The sequence below is a fragment of the Erinaceus europaeus genome, chromosome 17 (assembly GCF_950295315.1).
Source record: "Erinaceus europaeus chromosome 17, mEriEur2.1, whole genome shotgun sequence".
Taxonomy (NCBI): Eukaryota; Metazoa; Chordata; class Mammalia; order Eulipotyphla; family Erinaceidae; genus Erinaceus; species Erinaceus europaeus.
The window spans coordinates 10939339-10952443 of record NC_080178.1 but is presented as its reverse complement, the minus strand read 5'-3'; the positions used below and the strand labels follow the sequence as shown (position 1 = coordinate 10952443).

The 13105-nt window shown below is 54.9% G+C and overlaps 1 protein-coding gene and 1 pseudogene across 1 annotated transcript; both read left to right on the top strand.

The window, feature by feature from the left end:
* Positions 1-2834: 2834 nt before the first annotated feature.
* LOC103116440 (acyl-CoA (8-3)-desaturase-like) lies at positions 2835-11907 on the top strand. Its single transcript, XM_007526331.3, has 12 exons — positions 2835-3081; positions 4907-5017; positions 5252-5449; positions 7075-7176; positions 7275-7403; positions 8646-8706; positions 9089-9165; positions 9885-9982; positions 10134-10230; positions 11035-11114; positions 11209-11334; positions 11426-11907. Exons 1-12 carry the CDS (start codon positions 2890-2892, stop codon positions 11475-11477), a joined length of 1323 nt encoding a protein of 440 aa, XP_007526393.1. The 5' UTR covers positions 2835-2889; the 3' UTR covers positions 11478-11907.
* Positions 5938-6568, top strand: LOC103116484 (large ribosomal subunit protein eL36-like; annotated as a pseudogene).
* Positions 11908-13105: the final 1198 nt, after the last annotated feature.

The window sequence follows — 13105 nt, the reverse complement described above, 5'->3', positions numbered from 1 at the left end:
TGTGGAAATGCTGGTTCGCTTCCTCTCTCTCTCTCTCTCTATCTCTCCCTGTCTCCCACTAGAATTGGGGTGGGACGCCTTCACAACTCCACCATTCCTAGTAGCCATCCCCCCGCTTTATGTTCTTGTAGATGCCAAGAGAAACAGCAAAGGGGAGAGAGAGGGAAAGAAAGAGAAAGATGCCTACAGCCCTGCTCCACAACTTTTGAAGTTTCCTCCTGCTGGTGGGGACTGGGAACTTAAACCCACGTTCCTGTGCATGGAGATGCGTGCGCTCCTTCAGGTGCACCACCCAGTCCCTAAACTCTGATTATGTTTGCAGCAACATTTTTTTTTCCCCTCCAAGGTTATTGCTGGGGCTTGGTGCCTGCACTACGAATCCACTGCTCCTTGAGGCTGTTTTTTCCATTTTGTTGCCCTTGTTGTTATTGTTGGATAGAACAGAGAGAAATTGAGAGAGGAGGGGAAGACAGAGAGGGAGAAAGACACCTACCTACAGACCTGCTTCACTGCCTGTGAAGCGACCTCCCTGCAGATGGAGAGCCGGGGGCTCTAGTTCTTGCACTTTGCAGCCATGTGCACTTAATTGCTTCACTGCTTGTGAAGCAAACCCCCTGCAGGTAGGTATCGGGGGCTCACACTAGGATCCTTATGCCAGCCCTTGAGCTTAGTTCCCTTAATCCACTGCACTACCACCTGCCTCCCCCACAACAACTTCTTAACTGGCCCCTCCAAAAGTGGGTCCTTTCCCACACCTCTCCAGATCCCAGTCTATGTAAAGGCCTCCCCTATGTGTCCTCCCCACCCCACCCCCATGGAGGGGCCCGTGCCTTAGCTTCAGCCCAGAGCTCTGCATCTGGGGCTTCTTAGCAGTCAAGGCATGCTGGGCCACCTCCTTTTACTTAGGGATCCTCAGATCCTTCAAAATAAAACAGTGGGAAGTCAGGTGGTAGCACAGCTGGTTAAGTGCACATGGCACAAAGCGCAAGGACCAGAGTAAGGATCCCGGTTCCAGCCCCCAGCTCCCCACCTGCAGGGGAGTCACTTCACAGGTGGTTAAGCAAGTCTGCAGGTGTCTATCTTTATCTCCCCCTCTCTGCCTTCCCCTCCTCTCTCCATTTCTCTCTGTCCTATCCAACAACAACATCAATAACAACAATAATAACAACAATAATAAAACAACAAGGGCAACAAAAGGGAATAAATAAATAAATATTAAAAGAAAAAAAACCTTAAAAATAAATAAGTAAAACAGGAGTCGGGTGGTAGCAGCGGGTTAAGCACACATGGTGTGAAGCACAAGGACCAGCATAAAGATACTGGCTCAAGCCCCTGGCTCCACGTCTGTGGGGGCAGGGGGGGGGGAGTCGCTTCACAAGTGGTGAAGCAGGTCTGCAGGTGTCTATCTTTCTCTCCCCCTCTCTGTCTTCCTCTCCTCTCTCTATTTCTCTCTGTCCTATCCAACAACAATGGCATCAGTAACAACAATAATAATAGCCACAACAACGATAAAACAACAAAGGCAACAAAAGGGGAAAATTAGCCTCCAGGAGCCCTGGACTCTTGGTGCAGGCACTAAGCCCCAGCAAATACCTTGGAGACAATAAATAAATAAATAAATAAATAAAACAAAATTGTGGCTGGGAAGTGACACAGCAGTAAATCACCCCAAATCTGATCCTAGACGTTGTGTATGCTAGAGAGGTGTTCAAGCCACAACCTCTGTTGTGAAACAAACAAGCAAACAAAAATTAATGTTGAACATGGTCAAGGAAATAACACAGCGGTTATGCTTGTGGTTCCAAGGTCCAAGCTTCAACCTCTGGCACCGTCATAAGCCAGAGCTGGAGCAGTACTCAGGCAAAAAAAAAAAAGCTAAATATGTTGGAAATGGAGGGGGCAGGGTGACAGTCTAACTTGTCAGAGCACTAATTTGCATGCCTCAGGCTCCAAGGTCTCAGGTTCAATCCCTGGCACCACCATAAGCCAGAGCTGAGTGGTGCTCTGGTCTCTCATAAAAAACAAATGGAAATAATTTCTAAAAAGAAGGGAAAAGGATCCCAGGTTTTGGCACCAAAAAAGGGGGGAGGAGGAAGTGGAGGAGGAGACAAAGAAGAAAGAAGAAGGAGAAGAAGGAAAAGGAGAAGGAGGAGAAAGAGAAGGAAGAAGGAGGAAGAGGAGGAGGAAGAGGAGGAGGAAGAGGAGGAGGAAGAGGAGGAGGAGGAAGGGGATTGGGAAGAAGAAGGAGGAGGAGGAGAAGAGGAGGAGGAAGAGGAGGAGGAGGAAGGGGAAGGGGAAAGGGAAGGAGAAGGAAAAGGAGGAGGAGGAGAAGAAGGAGGAGGAGGAGAAGGAGGAGGAGAAGGAGAAGAAAAGCGCACTAGTCAACTTTCATCAGGCTGTGAACGAGATAATCACTCCCTACAATTTCTGGAAGTCATTCATATCCGGGTGGCCTGCAAGAAGATGGTTGGATTCCTGCAATGTCCCAGCCCCCTACCCCAATAAAAAAATAACGTCTCCCCACACCTTCCCAAAACCCGTCCCCATACACCGCCTCTCCCCAACCAGCCGGCCTCCCTGGCCTTATAGCTGGAGGCTCCATCCACTCGCACCCGGCTAAAGTTCCGGAGCCCCGCACCCCAGAGTCCCGGGGCTGTAACCCTCATCTCCACCTCCCCCCACCAGCCCCCTCCAGCTGTCAGCGACCTAGCGGCCCTGTGCAGTTCCGCGGATGCCCGACAGGGGGCGCGCGGGGCGGAGGAGGGCGGTCAGCGGCGGGGCCAATGGGGGAGCCGAGCTGGAAGGGCGGCGGCGTTGAAAAGCAGAGCGCGGGAGAGCGCGGTGGAGGGGTGCCCAGAGCCCGGTCGAAGTGCGCCGCCCGCAACTGCCATGGCTCCCCGCATCCCCCAGCAGGGCCCCGGCCCGCGCCTGTTCACCTGGGACGAGGTGGCGCTGCGCTCGGGGGGCGAGCGGGAGCGCTGGCTGGTGATCCAGCGCAAGGTCTACGATGTGACCGACTTCGCGCGCCGCCACCCGGGGGGCGCCCAGGTGCTCAGCCACTACGCGGGCCAGGACGCCACGGTGAGCCGGGGAGGGGTGCTGGGGGCCCCCGCAGAGCTGCAGAGAGGGGGAGCGGGGACACCCTCAGATCTGCAGCCCCAAGACCTGCTCCCAGAGATGGGGGGCTGGGGCACCCTTAGATCTGCAGCTGCACCCTGACCTGCAGCCCAGAGATAGGATGGGACACTGGAGAGGGAGCTCCCTCAGATCTGCAGTCTGGAGATGGGGTGCTGAACCGGGGCGCCCCCAAACTTGCAGCCTGGAGATGGCATGGTGGACTGGGGCTGCCTGCCAAGAGTTATCTTTCCCATGGGCCCAGCACGGTGATCAGAAAGGGTGCTCCCCAGGCGCGGGTCTGCAGAGGGGTGGCACTCCCAGATGGGTCTGGGAGGAAGTCACCTGCGGCTCCCTCCACTCTGCTGCAGATTTTCACATGAGACAGAGGAAAGACAGAGACAGAGAAATAGAAATAGGTAGGTAGGTAGATAGATAGATAGATAGATAGACAGATGATAAGTAGGCAAGTAGATAGATAGATAAACAGACGGACAGATAAAATCAGAGCCCCACTCTGGTTGACACAGGGCCAGGGATTGAACTAGGAACCTCAGGCCTGAAAACCCAAGGCTCTGCCTGTTAAGCCCCCAGCTGCCCTCTCTCTCTGACTTTCAGCATCTGAGCTGCCCTGGGCCAGGCTCTGGCTCGAGTTCCTGTGCTGCCCGTGTCCTCACGTGGGGACCTGGCTCACTGGAGGCCAGTGAGGGCAGGGACTGTGGGTCTGCTGGTTGGTCCACCTGCCACAGACCCACGGGGCCCCGGCATGAGCTTCTGGGGAGAATCAATATATTTGTTGAACTGGCTGATGTGTGTTGAAACTGGGGGGTGGAGTGGGGTGGAGGATCCAGGTCAGCTAAGCCATTGGGAGGATGACTGGGACCAGATGCTATGGGGGCCCAGCCCCCCTGTTATCCCCCCACTGTGACGAGTCAGACCATCTTTCCAGAAGTCTGGGAGATAACACAGGCAAGAGCACACAGGATTTGCATACCAGAGGTTGGGTTCCACCCCTGTCACCAATAGTCAGACGAGAGCGATGCTCTGGTCAGAAGACACAACAAGGCAGAGAAGTCTTATCTCCCACCCCCTGTAACCCCCAAACCCTTTCTGTCTGGTTCTCTTCTGTTACCAGAATTTACTTGCAAAAGCTGTTCTGGGGCTGGGCAGTGGCACAGCTGGTTGAACACACATGTTCATTCACGGGGGTTCAGGTTCAAGCCCCTGGTTACCACCTGCAGAGGGAAAGCTTCATGAGAGGCGAATTGTGCTGCAAGTCTCTCTCTCTCCTTCTTTCCATATCTCCTCCTCCTTCTCATTTCTCTCTATCAACATGAGATAGAAAGAAAAAACGGCCACGGGGAGCGGTGGATTCATCATGACAGCACTGGGCCCCAGCACTGACCCCGATCCCAATTTAAAAAAAATTAAAAATTGTGGTCCAGGAGGTGGCACAGTGGATAAAGCACTGGACTCTCAAGCATGAGATGCTGAGTTCAAGCCCTGGCAGCACATGTACCAGAGTGATGTCTGGTTCTTTCTCTCTCTCTCTCTCCTCCTATCTTTCTCATTAATAAGATAAATAAAATATTTTTTAAAAATTAAAAATTAATCTGCCCTCACCCCAAACACTTGCTGCAGTACCCATCTCACTTGAGCCTGAGGCTGGAGGACACTTGGCGGTGTCTAAACGTGGGTGCAGCCCCCCTCGTTGGCAGGAGAGTGTCTGGAGGATTTGAGTCCCCCAGAAGTCTGGGTACCCACACGGTAGCTCACTGCTGTCCCCCTGCAGGACCCCTTTATGACCTTCCACATCGACCAGGGCCTGGTGAGAAAGTACATGAAGCCGCTGCTGATCGGGGAGCTGGCTCCGGAGCAGCCCAGCTTCGAGCCCACCAAGAACGTGAGCCTCTGGGTGCACTGGGGGCCCTGGGGTGTCAGGGGGTGACCACAGCCACACAGAAAGAGGCAGGGCAGGAACCAGGATCAGCCAATCTGCAGAGGCCCCGTGTTTCAGGCTGGGACCCCCGGCACTGTCTCCTGCCCCCAACCCCATCCTCAGCCCAGGGTTCTGGGCTTCCCATGGAGGGGGACCCCGACTCTGCAGGCCTGCTTGTCCAGCAGCGTTTCTCTGCAGAAAGAGCTGACGGAGGACTTCCGGGAGCTTCGGGCCCAGGTGGAGCGCCTGGGGCTGATGAGGACTGAGCCCGGCTTCTTCGTGCTCAGCCTGCTGCACATCCTGCTGCTGGACGTGGCCGCCTGGCTCACGCTGCACCTGCTCGGGACCTCGCTCGTGCCCTACCTGCTCTGCGCCGTGCTGCTCGCCACCGTGCAGGTGAGGGCTGTGGCCCGGGAGATGGACAGGTAGGCCCAGAACAGCCAGGGCAAGGAGCCCAGAACTGGGATTTGAAATGACCAGGAACCGTAGAGCTGGGCCCAGCATAGCCAGGGAGCCTTAGAGCTGGACCTGGAAAGGCCAGGAAGCCACAGAGCCAGGTCCAATTTGGCCAGGAAACTCAGAGCTGGGTTGAAATGGCCAGGAAGCCTTAGAGCTGAGGCTGGGACATCCAGGGAGCCTCAGAACTGTGTCTAAGATGTCCAGAGAGCCCCGAGCTGGGCCCAGGATGGCCAGGGAGTCTCAGAGCTGAGTCCACGTGCTTTCTCAGCAGAGCAGGGCACCCCTTCCCACGATTCTTTCCACCCCAGCCTGCTGAGTAGACTTTGAGCCCCAAGTCCTGCTGTCAGAACCCACTTCTTGGGCTAATTATTAAAACACACACACACACACACACACACACACACACACACACACACACAGACCAGGGAGGGAGGGATTTAGTGGCAAAGCCAGAATTAGGACACAGAATAGTGAGTCCATCCCTGAAGTATTTGGTGGACATGCAGCACCATCCCAGGCCTGGGTGGAGGTGCCCTGTATCATGCCGATGCCCTGGGCTGGAACTCCATGGTGATGGCATGGATAACATGGCAGGCGGGGCACTGCAGAGTTGGTGGGGCGGTGCTGTGCTGTCTCTCCACTCTTCCTGCCTAAAATAAAGAATAAGAAATGGGCCGAGCCTGCTGCCTCGGCAGCCCCAGAGCAGCAGCCATGGCCCTGTGCTACCCCATGGCCTCAACAAGGGCCACAAAGTCAGCAAGCTGAGGCACAGCTGTCGCCGCGGGCCCCTCACCAAGTTTGCGAGGGACATGACCCAGGAGGTGTGTGGCTTCGCCCCCTGGAGCACCATGGAGCTGCTCAGGTCTCCATGGACAAGCGGGTGCTCAAGTTCATCAAGAAGCGGTGGGGATGTACATCCGCGCAGCCAGGAGGAAGCGGGAGGACCTGAGCAACGTTCTGGCCACCATATGGAAGGCGGCAGCCAAGAAGGATGAGAAGGATGGATCACTGGATCACCCCTCCGCGCCAACACCCCCCCGCCCCCGCTCTGAATAAACCCGTTTTGCTGAAGAAAAATGAAATGGGCTGAGGGAGGCTGCTCAGACAGAGAGAGCATCTGTCCTGTGCGTGCCCGAGGTTCTGAGTTCTATCCCAAGCATTGCATGTGTCAGAGTGATGCTCCGGTTCTATGTATGTCATGAATAAATAAGCAAAATGGAGCTGGGTGGCGGCGCACATGGTTGAGCACACCTGTTACAGTGCGCAAGGACCCAGGTTCAAGCCCCCACCCCCCACCTGCAGGGAGGAAAACTTCACAAGTGGTGAAGCAGGGCTGCAGGTGTCTCTCTGTCTCTCTCCCTCTCTATCTCCCCCTTCCTCTCAACTTTCGGCTGTCTCTTTCCAACTAATAAAGATAATGAAAAGATTAAAATAAATCAATAAGTAAAATTTAAAAAGGGAGGAAGGATGGACAGAGAGGGGGAGGGACTGGGGTTGCAGGGACCTTGAAATTGGGGGTACCCCGCTTCCTGGCTGCTCTCAGCACCCCATCCTCCCCCCAGGCGCAGGCCGGCTGGCTGCAGCACGACTTCGGGCATCTGTCTGTCTGCGGCACCTCCAGGTGGAACCACTGGATCCATCACTTTGTGAGCGGCCACCTGAAGGTCTGTGGGACTCAGGGAGGGGGGTGAGGGAAGGCTGGGAGTGACGGGCTGCAGGGGACACATGGGGCTGCCACGCTCATGCCCCCGCCTCTCTGCAGGGGGCCCCCGCCAGCTGGTGGAACCATATACACTTCCAGCACCATGCCAAGCCCAACTGCTTTCCCAAAGACCCCAACATTGGCATGCACCCCTCCTTCCTTGCGCTGGGCAAGATCCTCTCCGTGGAGGTGAGCGGGGGAGCTGACGTCCTGCTGTGTCGCGTCTTTCTCTTTTTTGTGGAACCCTCTCCATTCTCTTGGAGGCCTGAAGTCTGGGACATTTCACTCACAAGGATGCTCCCACCCAGCTGGCCCCAATCTGCCTTCCAAAAAAAATATCTGAAAAATGGTTCCTCAGTTCTGGAATGTGATGCTGGAGCTTGAACCTATAACCCTAGGCCTGCAGGTCTGGCTCTCTACCTCTTTGCTATCTCCCTGTGAGGAAAAGTCACAGCGCCTCCTTGCTCTCTTTCTTCCATCTGGTATTCCTGCTCTCAGCCTGGAACTACCTTGATTGTTGTCTATTAACAGGAACCTTTCTTCTTCCAAGGTTAGAATGCTGGATTCTCAAGCATGAGGTCCCGAGTTCTATCCCCAGCATCACATATGCCACAGTGATGCAATGCTCTGGTTCTCTCTCTTGTTTAAAAAAAAAGCTTTCTTTTAAAAATATACTTTATTTTAATTTCAATGAGGAGGACACACACACAGAGTGAGAAACTGAGACCAGAGCACTGCTCACCTCTGGCTTATGGTGGGGCAGGGGATTGAACTTAGGACCTGGGCATCTGAAGTATGAGAGTCTTTTTGCATAACCATTATGCTGTCTGCTGTCTCCCCCACCCCAACTGTTTAAGAAAGACCAGGGAACCAGGCGGTAGTATACCAGGTTAAGGACCAGTGTAAGGATCCCAGTTCAAGCCCCAGCCCCCCACCTGCAGGGGGGTCGGTGAAGCAAGTCTGCAAGTGTCTATCTTTCTTTCTCCCTCTATCTATCTCCCCCTTCCCTCTCAATTTCTTTCTGTCCTATCAAAAAAAAAAAAAAAAAGGCTGCTAGGAACAATGGATTCATATTCCAGGCACTGAGCCCCAGTGGTAACCCTGAAGGCAAAACAAACAAAAAAGACATTAATGGAGAAGATAAGGGAATACAGACCTGGACAGAGGTGAAATGGTCCACGGAGACTCTGATGTTGAGAAAGTGCCCAGCAAGAAGAGGGAGGGGAGCACAGAGGGGTCTGGAAAGCTCAGGGCACAGGCATCCTGATGGGCTCAGGACACTGAACCACACAGGTGCTCAGCCTGGGCATGCTGGAACCTTCAGGCCATCCCCAGAGACTGGCCACCCTGGAGAGCAGTGGAGGCCGGGTCCCAGGGGCAGGAACAGGCGACCCCTCTGTGGCTCTGACTCCTGCTTGCTTGTCCCCGCAGCTTGGGAAGCAGAAGAAAAAACACATGCCCTACAACCACCAGCACAAGTACTTCTTCCTGAGTGAGTGCTGGCCAGGCAGGGCGGGAGGACCTTGCGGGAGGAAGGGCTCCCCAGGGCTGGAGTGGCTACAAAAAGCAGGCTCAAGTGGGGTGCTTTGTTCTGGGGGTGGTGGGTGGAGGCCTGCTCCCTAGCCCCACCCAGGCCTCCACAGCCCTGCTCAGTGCTCACATGGGGTCTTCCCAGTTACACCTGGACCCTGACCTTCAACCTGTCCTACAGGGACCTGGGATGGGGGAGGGGATAGAGTCAGTGATAGTCACTGTGGGAGGGAGGGTCTTACCTGTGGGGGTGGCGGGGGTGACCCCCAGCCTCTGGAGCATCACCTTCTCAGGCCTGCATGTGTGCCCAACTGCTCACACCTGCCCCTCTCCCTCCCCCCCAGTTGGTCCCCCCACCTTCCTGCCTTTGTATATGCAGTGGTACTTCTTCTATTTTGTCGTCCAGAAGAAGAAGTGGGTGGTGAGTGTCGGGCCACCGTGCTGCTTTCCATGTCTGTGGGAGGGGGGCATGGCTGTCCAGGAAGGTGACAGTAAGTTTGCTCAAAAGGACGGGAGGGGGAGGCCTGGGGCTCAGCATCCTGACTCCCATGCCTGGTTACCTCCCTGACCCTCCCGTCACGGCCCTTGTGTATCAAAAGCATGAAGCCAGGGCAGGGGTGGGGAGTGGGGGAGACAGGGTGAGAGTCTCTAGAAGCTTCTCTGTGATAACAGAGAAGAGCTGTGCTAGAACGTTGCACTCCCAAAGGGGCCTGCTGGTGACAGGCTTAGACAAGGCTGTGTCACCAAGAGGACTGGATTGAGGTGGGGAGGGGAGGGTGGGTTTTGAGCAGAGGAGCCAGAAGGGAGGGCAAGTCTGGCCCCCAGACCCATGAAGAGAAGCCAGTGTTGGGAAGAGGAGGGTGCAGGGGAGAGGCCTAACTTGCTCCCTGAAGCTGCGAGTGGCAGTATAGAGGGAGGAGGGGCGGGGGCTGAGCTGGAGGCCTGGGGGGCTATGGAGGAAATGGGGGGAAGGCAGCTCTGGGACAGAGGGACAGAGCTATGGCACCAGGCTCTGCCAGCTGTGGGCAAGGAGCCAAGACACAGTGTGGGTATTGGGGGAAGGGCTCCCATGCAAGGAAGGGAGGGGATAGGAGGTGATGCCTCTGAGGGAATCCCCCACGCCCCAACCCCCACCCGCAGGACCTGGCCTGGATGCTCAGCTTCTATGTCCGAATCTCCCTCACTTACGTGCCCTTGCTGGGGCTCAGGGGCTTCCTGGGCCTCTTCTTCTTGGTCAGGTAGTGGGTCTGCCTTTGTCGTAACGGGTGGGCAGATCCCAGCTCGTGTCTGAGGGTCCCCTCTGAGGGCTGTGGCAGGTGTTGGTGCAGGAGGGGGCCAGGTTGGAGAGAGCTCTGCTCATTCCCCCCCATCCCCACCCCCCGCCCCCAGGTTCCTGGAGAGCAACTGGTTCATGTGGGTGACTCAGATGAGCCACATCTCCATGCACATCGACCACGACCAGAACAAGGACTGGGTCTCCACCCAGGTAGGGGGCCGCCCCTCCCCTGTGAAGGCCTGGGCACAACGCCTCTGATAAAAACGGGGGAGTTTGGAGGGGAGGGGCAGCACGCCCTTTTCTGGGTCCAAGGACCTGGGTTTGAGCCCAAGCCACCACCACATCAAGGGAAACTCTGTTTTCTTTTTTGTCTCTACTTGAAATTAAAAGGGAAAACCGGGAGTCCGGCAGCAGCACAGTGGGTTAAGCGCAGGTGGCGCAAAGCACAAGGACCAGTGCTGGTTCGAGCCCCCGGCTCCCCACCTGCAAGGATGTTGCTTTACAGCGGTGAAGCAGGTCTGCAGGTGTCTCTTTCACCCCCTCTCTGTCTTCCCTTCCTCTCTCCATTTCTCTCTGTCCTATCCAACAACAATGACATCAATAACAACAATAATAACTACAACAATAAAACAATAAGGGCAACAAAAGGGAATAAGTAAATACATATTTTTTAAAAAAAAAAAGGGAAGCCAAACCAAAACAAAAAGGAAAGAAAAGAAAAGAAAACAGTCTGGATGTAGTAGGATTTGTGTGTGTATGAGACACCAGTGTCAAAAACAAATAAACGAAAAATGGTGGGGGTAGGGGTGGGGGTGGGAGAGGGTCAGGGGTGGACTGGGCTCAGAGGGAGGGAGGGAACTGGCAGGAAGTCACAACTACAGAAGTCCCCAGATGGCACTGCTGCCTCTGCTGCCCTGGGTGTAGGGGGAAGATGGGGGTCCTGAGGCAGCCTCACACCTCTCCTCCTTGTGGGACTTCCCGTCTGCACCCCCTGACCTGGGCCCTGCCCCCCAGGTCCAGGCCACCTGCAATGTGCACAAGTCTGCTTTCAACGACTGGTTCACTGGACACCTCAACTTCCAGATTGAGCACCAGTGAGTGGGGGTCTGGGGAAGGGCGAGGGATGGATGGACATGAAGGGTCCAGGCTCACAGACTGTCCCACCGCCTGTCCCCCTTCTCCCTGCAGCCTTTTCCCCACCATGCCAAGACACAACTACCACAAGGTGGCACCCCTGGTGCGCTCCCTGTGCGCCAAGCATGGCCTGGAATACCAGTCCAAGCCCCTGCTCTCTGCTTTCGCCGACATCATCCAGTGAGTGCTGGTGGCGGGGTGGGGGGTGGCTTGGGGGGCACCTCTGTGGATTTGGGGGGCTGCCAGCCTCACACCTGTCCCCTCCCCTCAGCTCTCTGAAGGAGTCCGGGCAGCTCTGGCTGGATGCCTATCTTCACCAGTAGCAGCAGCGCCCCCACGTGGACGGGCAGCCTCTGAGCGGAAGCCTGGGGAGCTCCCGGGAAGAGAGACTCACCCCTCCTTGCTCTTCTGAGGAATGGAAGGCCTGAGACATCTAGTGGGAAAACTGCCTGCAGAGGAGCTCAGCTGGGCAGCGCCTGGTTTAAACCGCTGGAGCTGGAATGCTGGAAACAGCCAGTGTACATGCTCTATATAAGCCAGGGTCTGGGCTGTGCCTGGTAAAACGCACATTACCATGCACAAGGACTCGGGTTCAAGCCTCCAGTCCCCACCTGTAGGGGGGCAGCTTCAGGAGTGGTGAAGCAGGGCTGCAGGGGTCTCTCTTTCTCTCTCCCACGCCCCTCTCAATTTCTCTCCATTAAATAAAGAAATGCCAATGTTTCTTCAAAAAGAAGAACAAGCTCTGAAGATCTATATACCGAGTGGGAGACGCCCTCGTGTTTTCAGTGTGGGACGCTGGGTGATGGGGGCTTAGACTAGTGGGGCCAGCACTGAGGACTTGTGTAACCCACATCCAGTTAGCCTTTGGCCACACCTGGCACGGCAACCATTTTGCAACGGAGGCCAACACGGAATCAGTGCATTGGCTCCTGCAGTCAGCAAGATGCCATGTGTCAATCATACCTGAGTTTACAAAAGGAGCAATGGCTTCAGGGGAAAACACGGCCGGGGTCTGACAATGGGGTGATCTAGCACACCTAGGCCTCCCTTCTCTCAAAAGGCCATGTGCAGCCAGAATCCAGAGTGGGCGGTGAGAAGAGGGAGCTCTCAGCAGGCAGGCCTGAAGGGAAAGCTACTTTCAACCACACAGAAAAAAAGAAGAAGAAAAAAAAACAGGGAGTCCGGCAGTAGCACAGCGGGTTAAGCACAGGTGGCGCAAAGTGCAAAGACCGGCATAAGGATCCCGGTTCGGGCCCCCGGCTCCCCACCTGCAGGGGAGTCGCTTCACAGGCAGTGAAGCAGGTCTGCAGGTGTCTGTCTTTCTCTCTGTCTCTCTCTCTCTCTCTGTCTTCTCCTCCTCTCTCCATTTCTCTCTGTCCTATCTAACAACGATGACACCAATAACTATAACGATGAAAAACAGCAAGGGCCACAAAAGGGAAAAATGAATAAATATAAAATAAATAAATAAATAAACCTTTTAAAAAAAAAAAAAGCTAATCTCTAGGGCTGGGGCAGGTAGTATAATGGCTATTTAAAGAGACTCTCATGCCTGAATTTCCAAAGTCCCAGTTTCAGTTCCCTGCATCACCAGAAACCAGAGCTGATTAGTACTCTGGTAAAACAAACAGAAAACTAATCTTCTCAATTCATTTTTTTCTATTATCATTTTATTTTTAAAAAATTTTATTTATTCTCTTTCATTGCCCTTGTTGCTTTATTGTTGTAGTTATTGTTGTTGTTCTTGATGTCGTCGTTGTTGGATAGGACAGAGAGAAATGGAGAGAGGAGAGGAAGACAGAAAGGGGGAGAGAAAGACAGACACCTGCAGACCTGCCTCACCTCTTGTGAAGCGACTCCCGTGCAGGTGGGGAGCCAGGGGCTCGAACCGGGATCCTTAGGCTGGTCCTTGCACTTTGCACCACCTGTGCCTAACCCGCTGCACTACTGC

What these genes read in the sequence shown, in the direction of transcription:
- LOC103116440 (XM_007526331.3), top strand. Translation starts at nt 2,890, where the DNA reads ATGGCTCCCCGCATCCCCCAGCAGGGCCCCGGCCCGCGCCTGTTCACC. An exon ending in TTGTGAGCGGCCACCTGAAG is followed by an intron (nt 7,177 to 7,274) that starts GTCTGTGGGACT and finishes GCCTCTCTGCAG; the next exon opens with GGGGCCCCCGCCAGCTGGTG. An exon ending in GCACAAGTACTTCTTCCTGA is followed by an intron (nt 8,707 to 9,088) that starts GTGAGTGCTGGC and finishes CCTCCCCCCCAG; the next exon opens with TTGGTCCCCCCACCTTCCTG.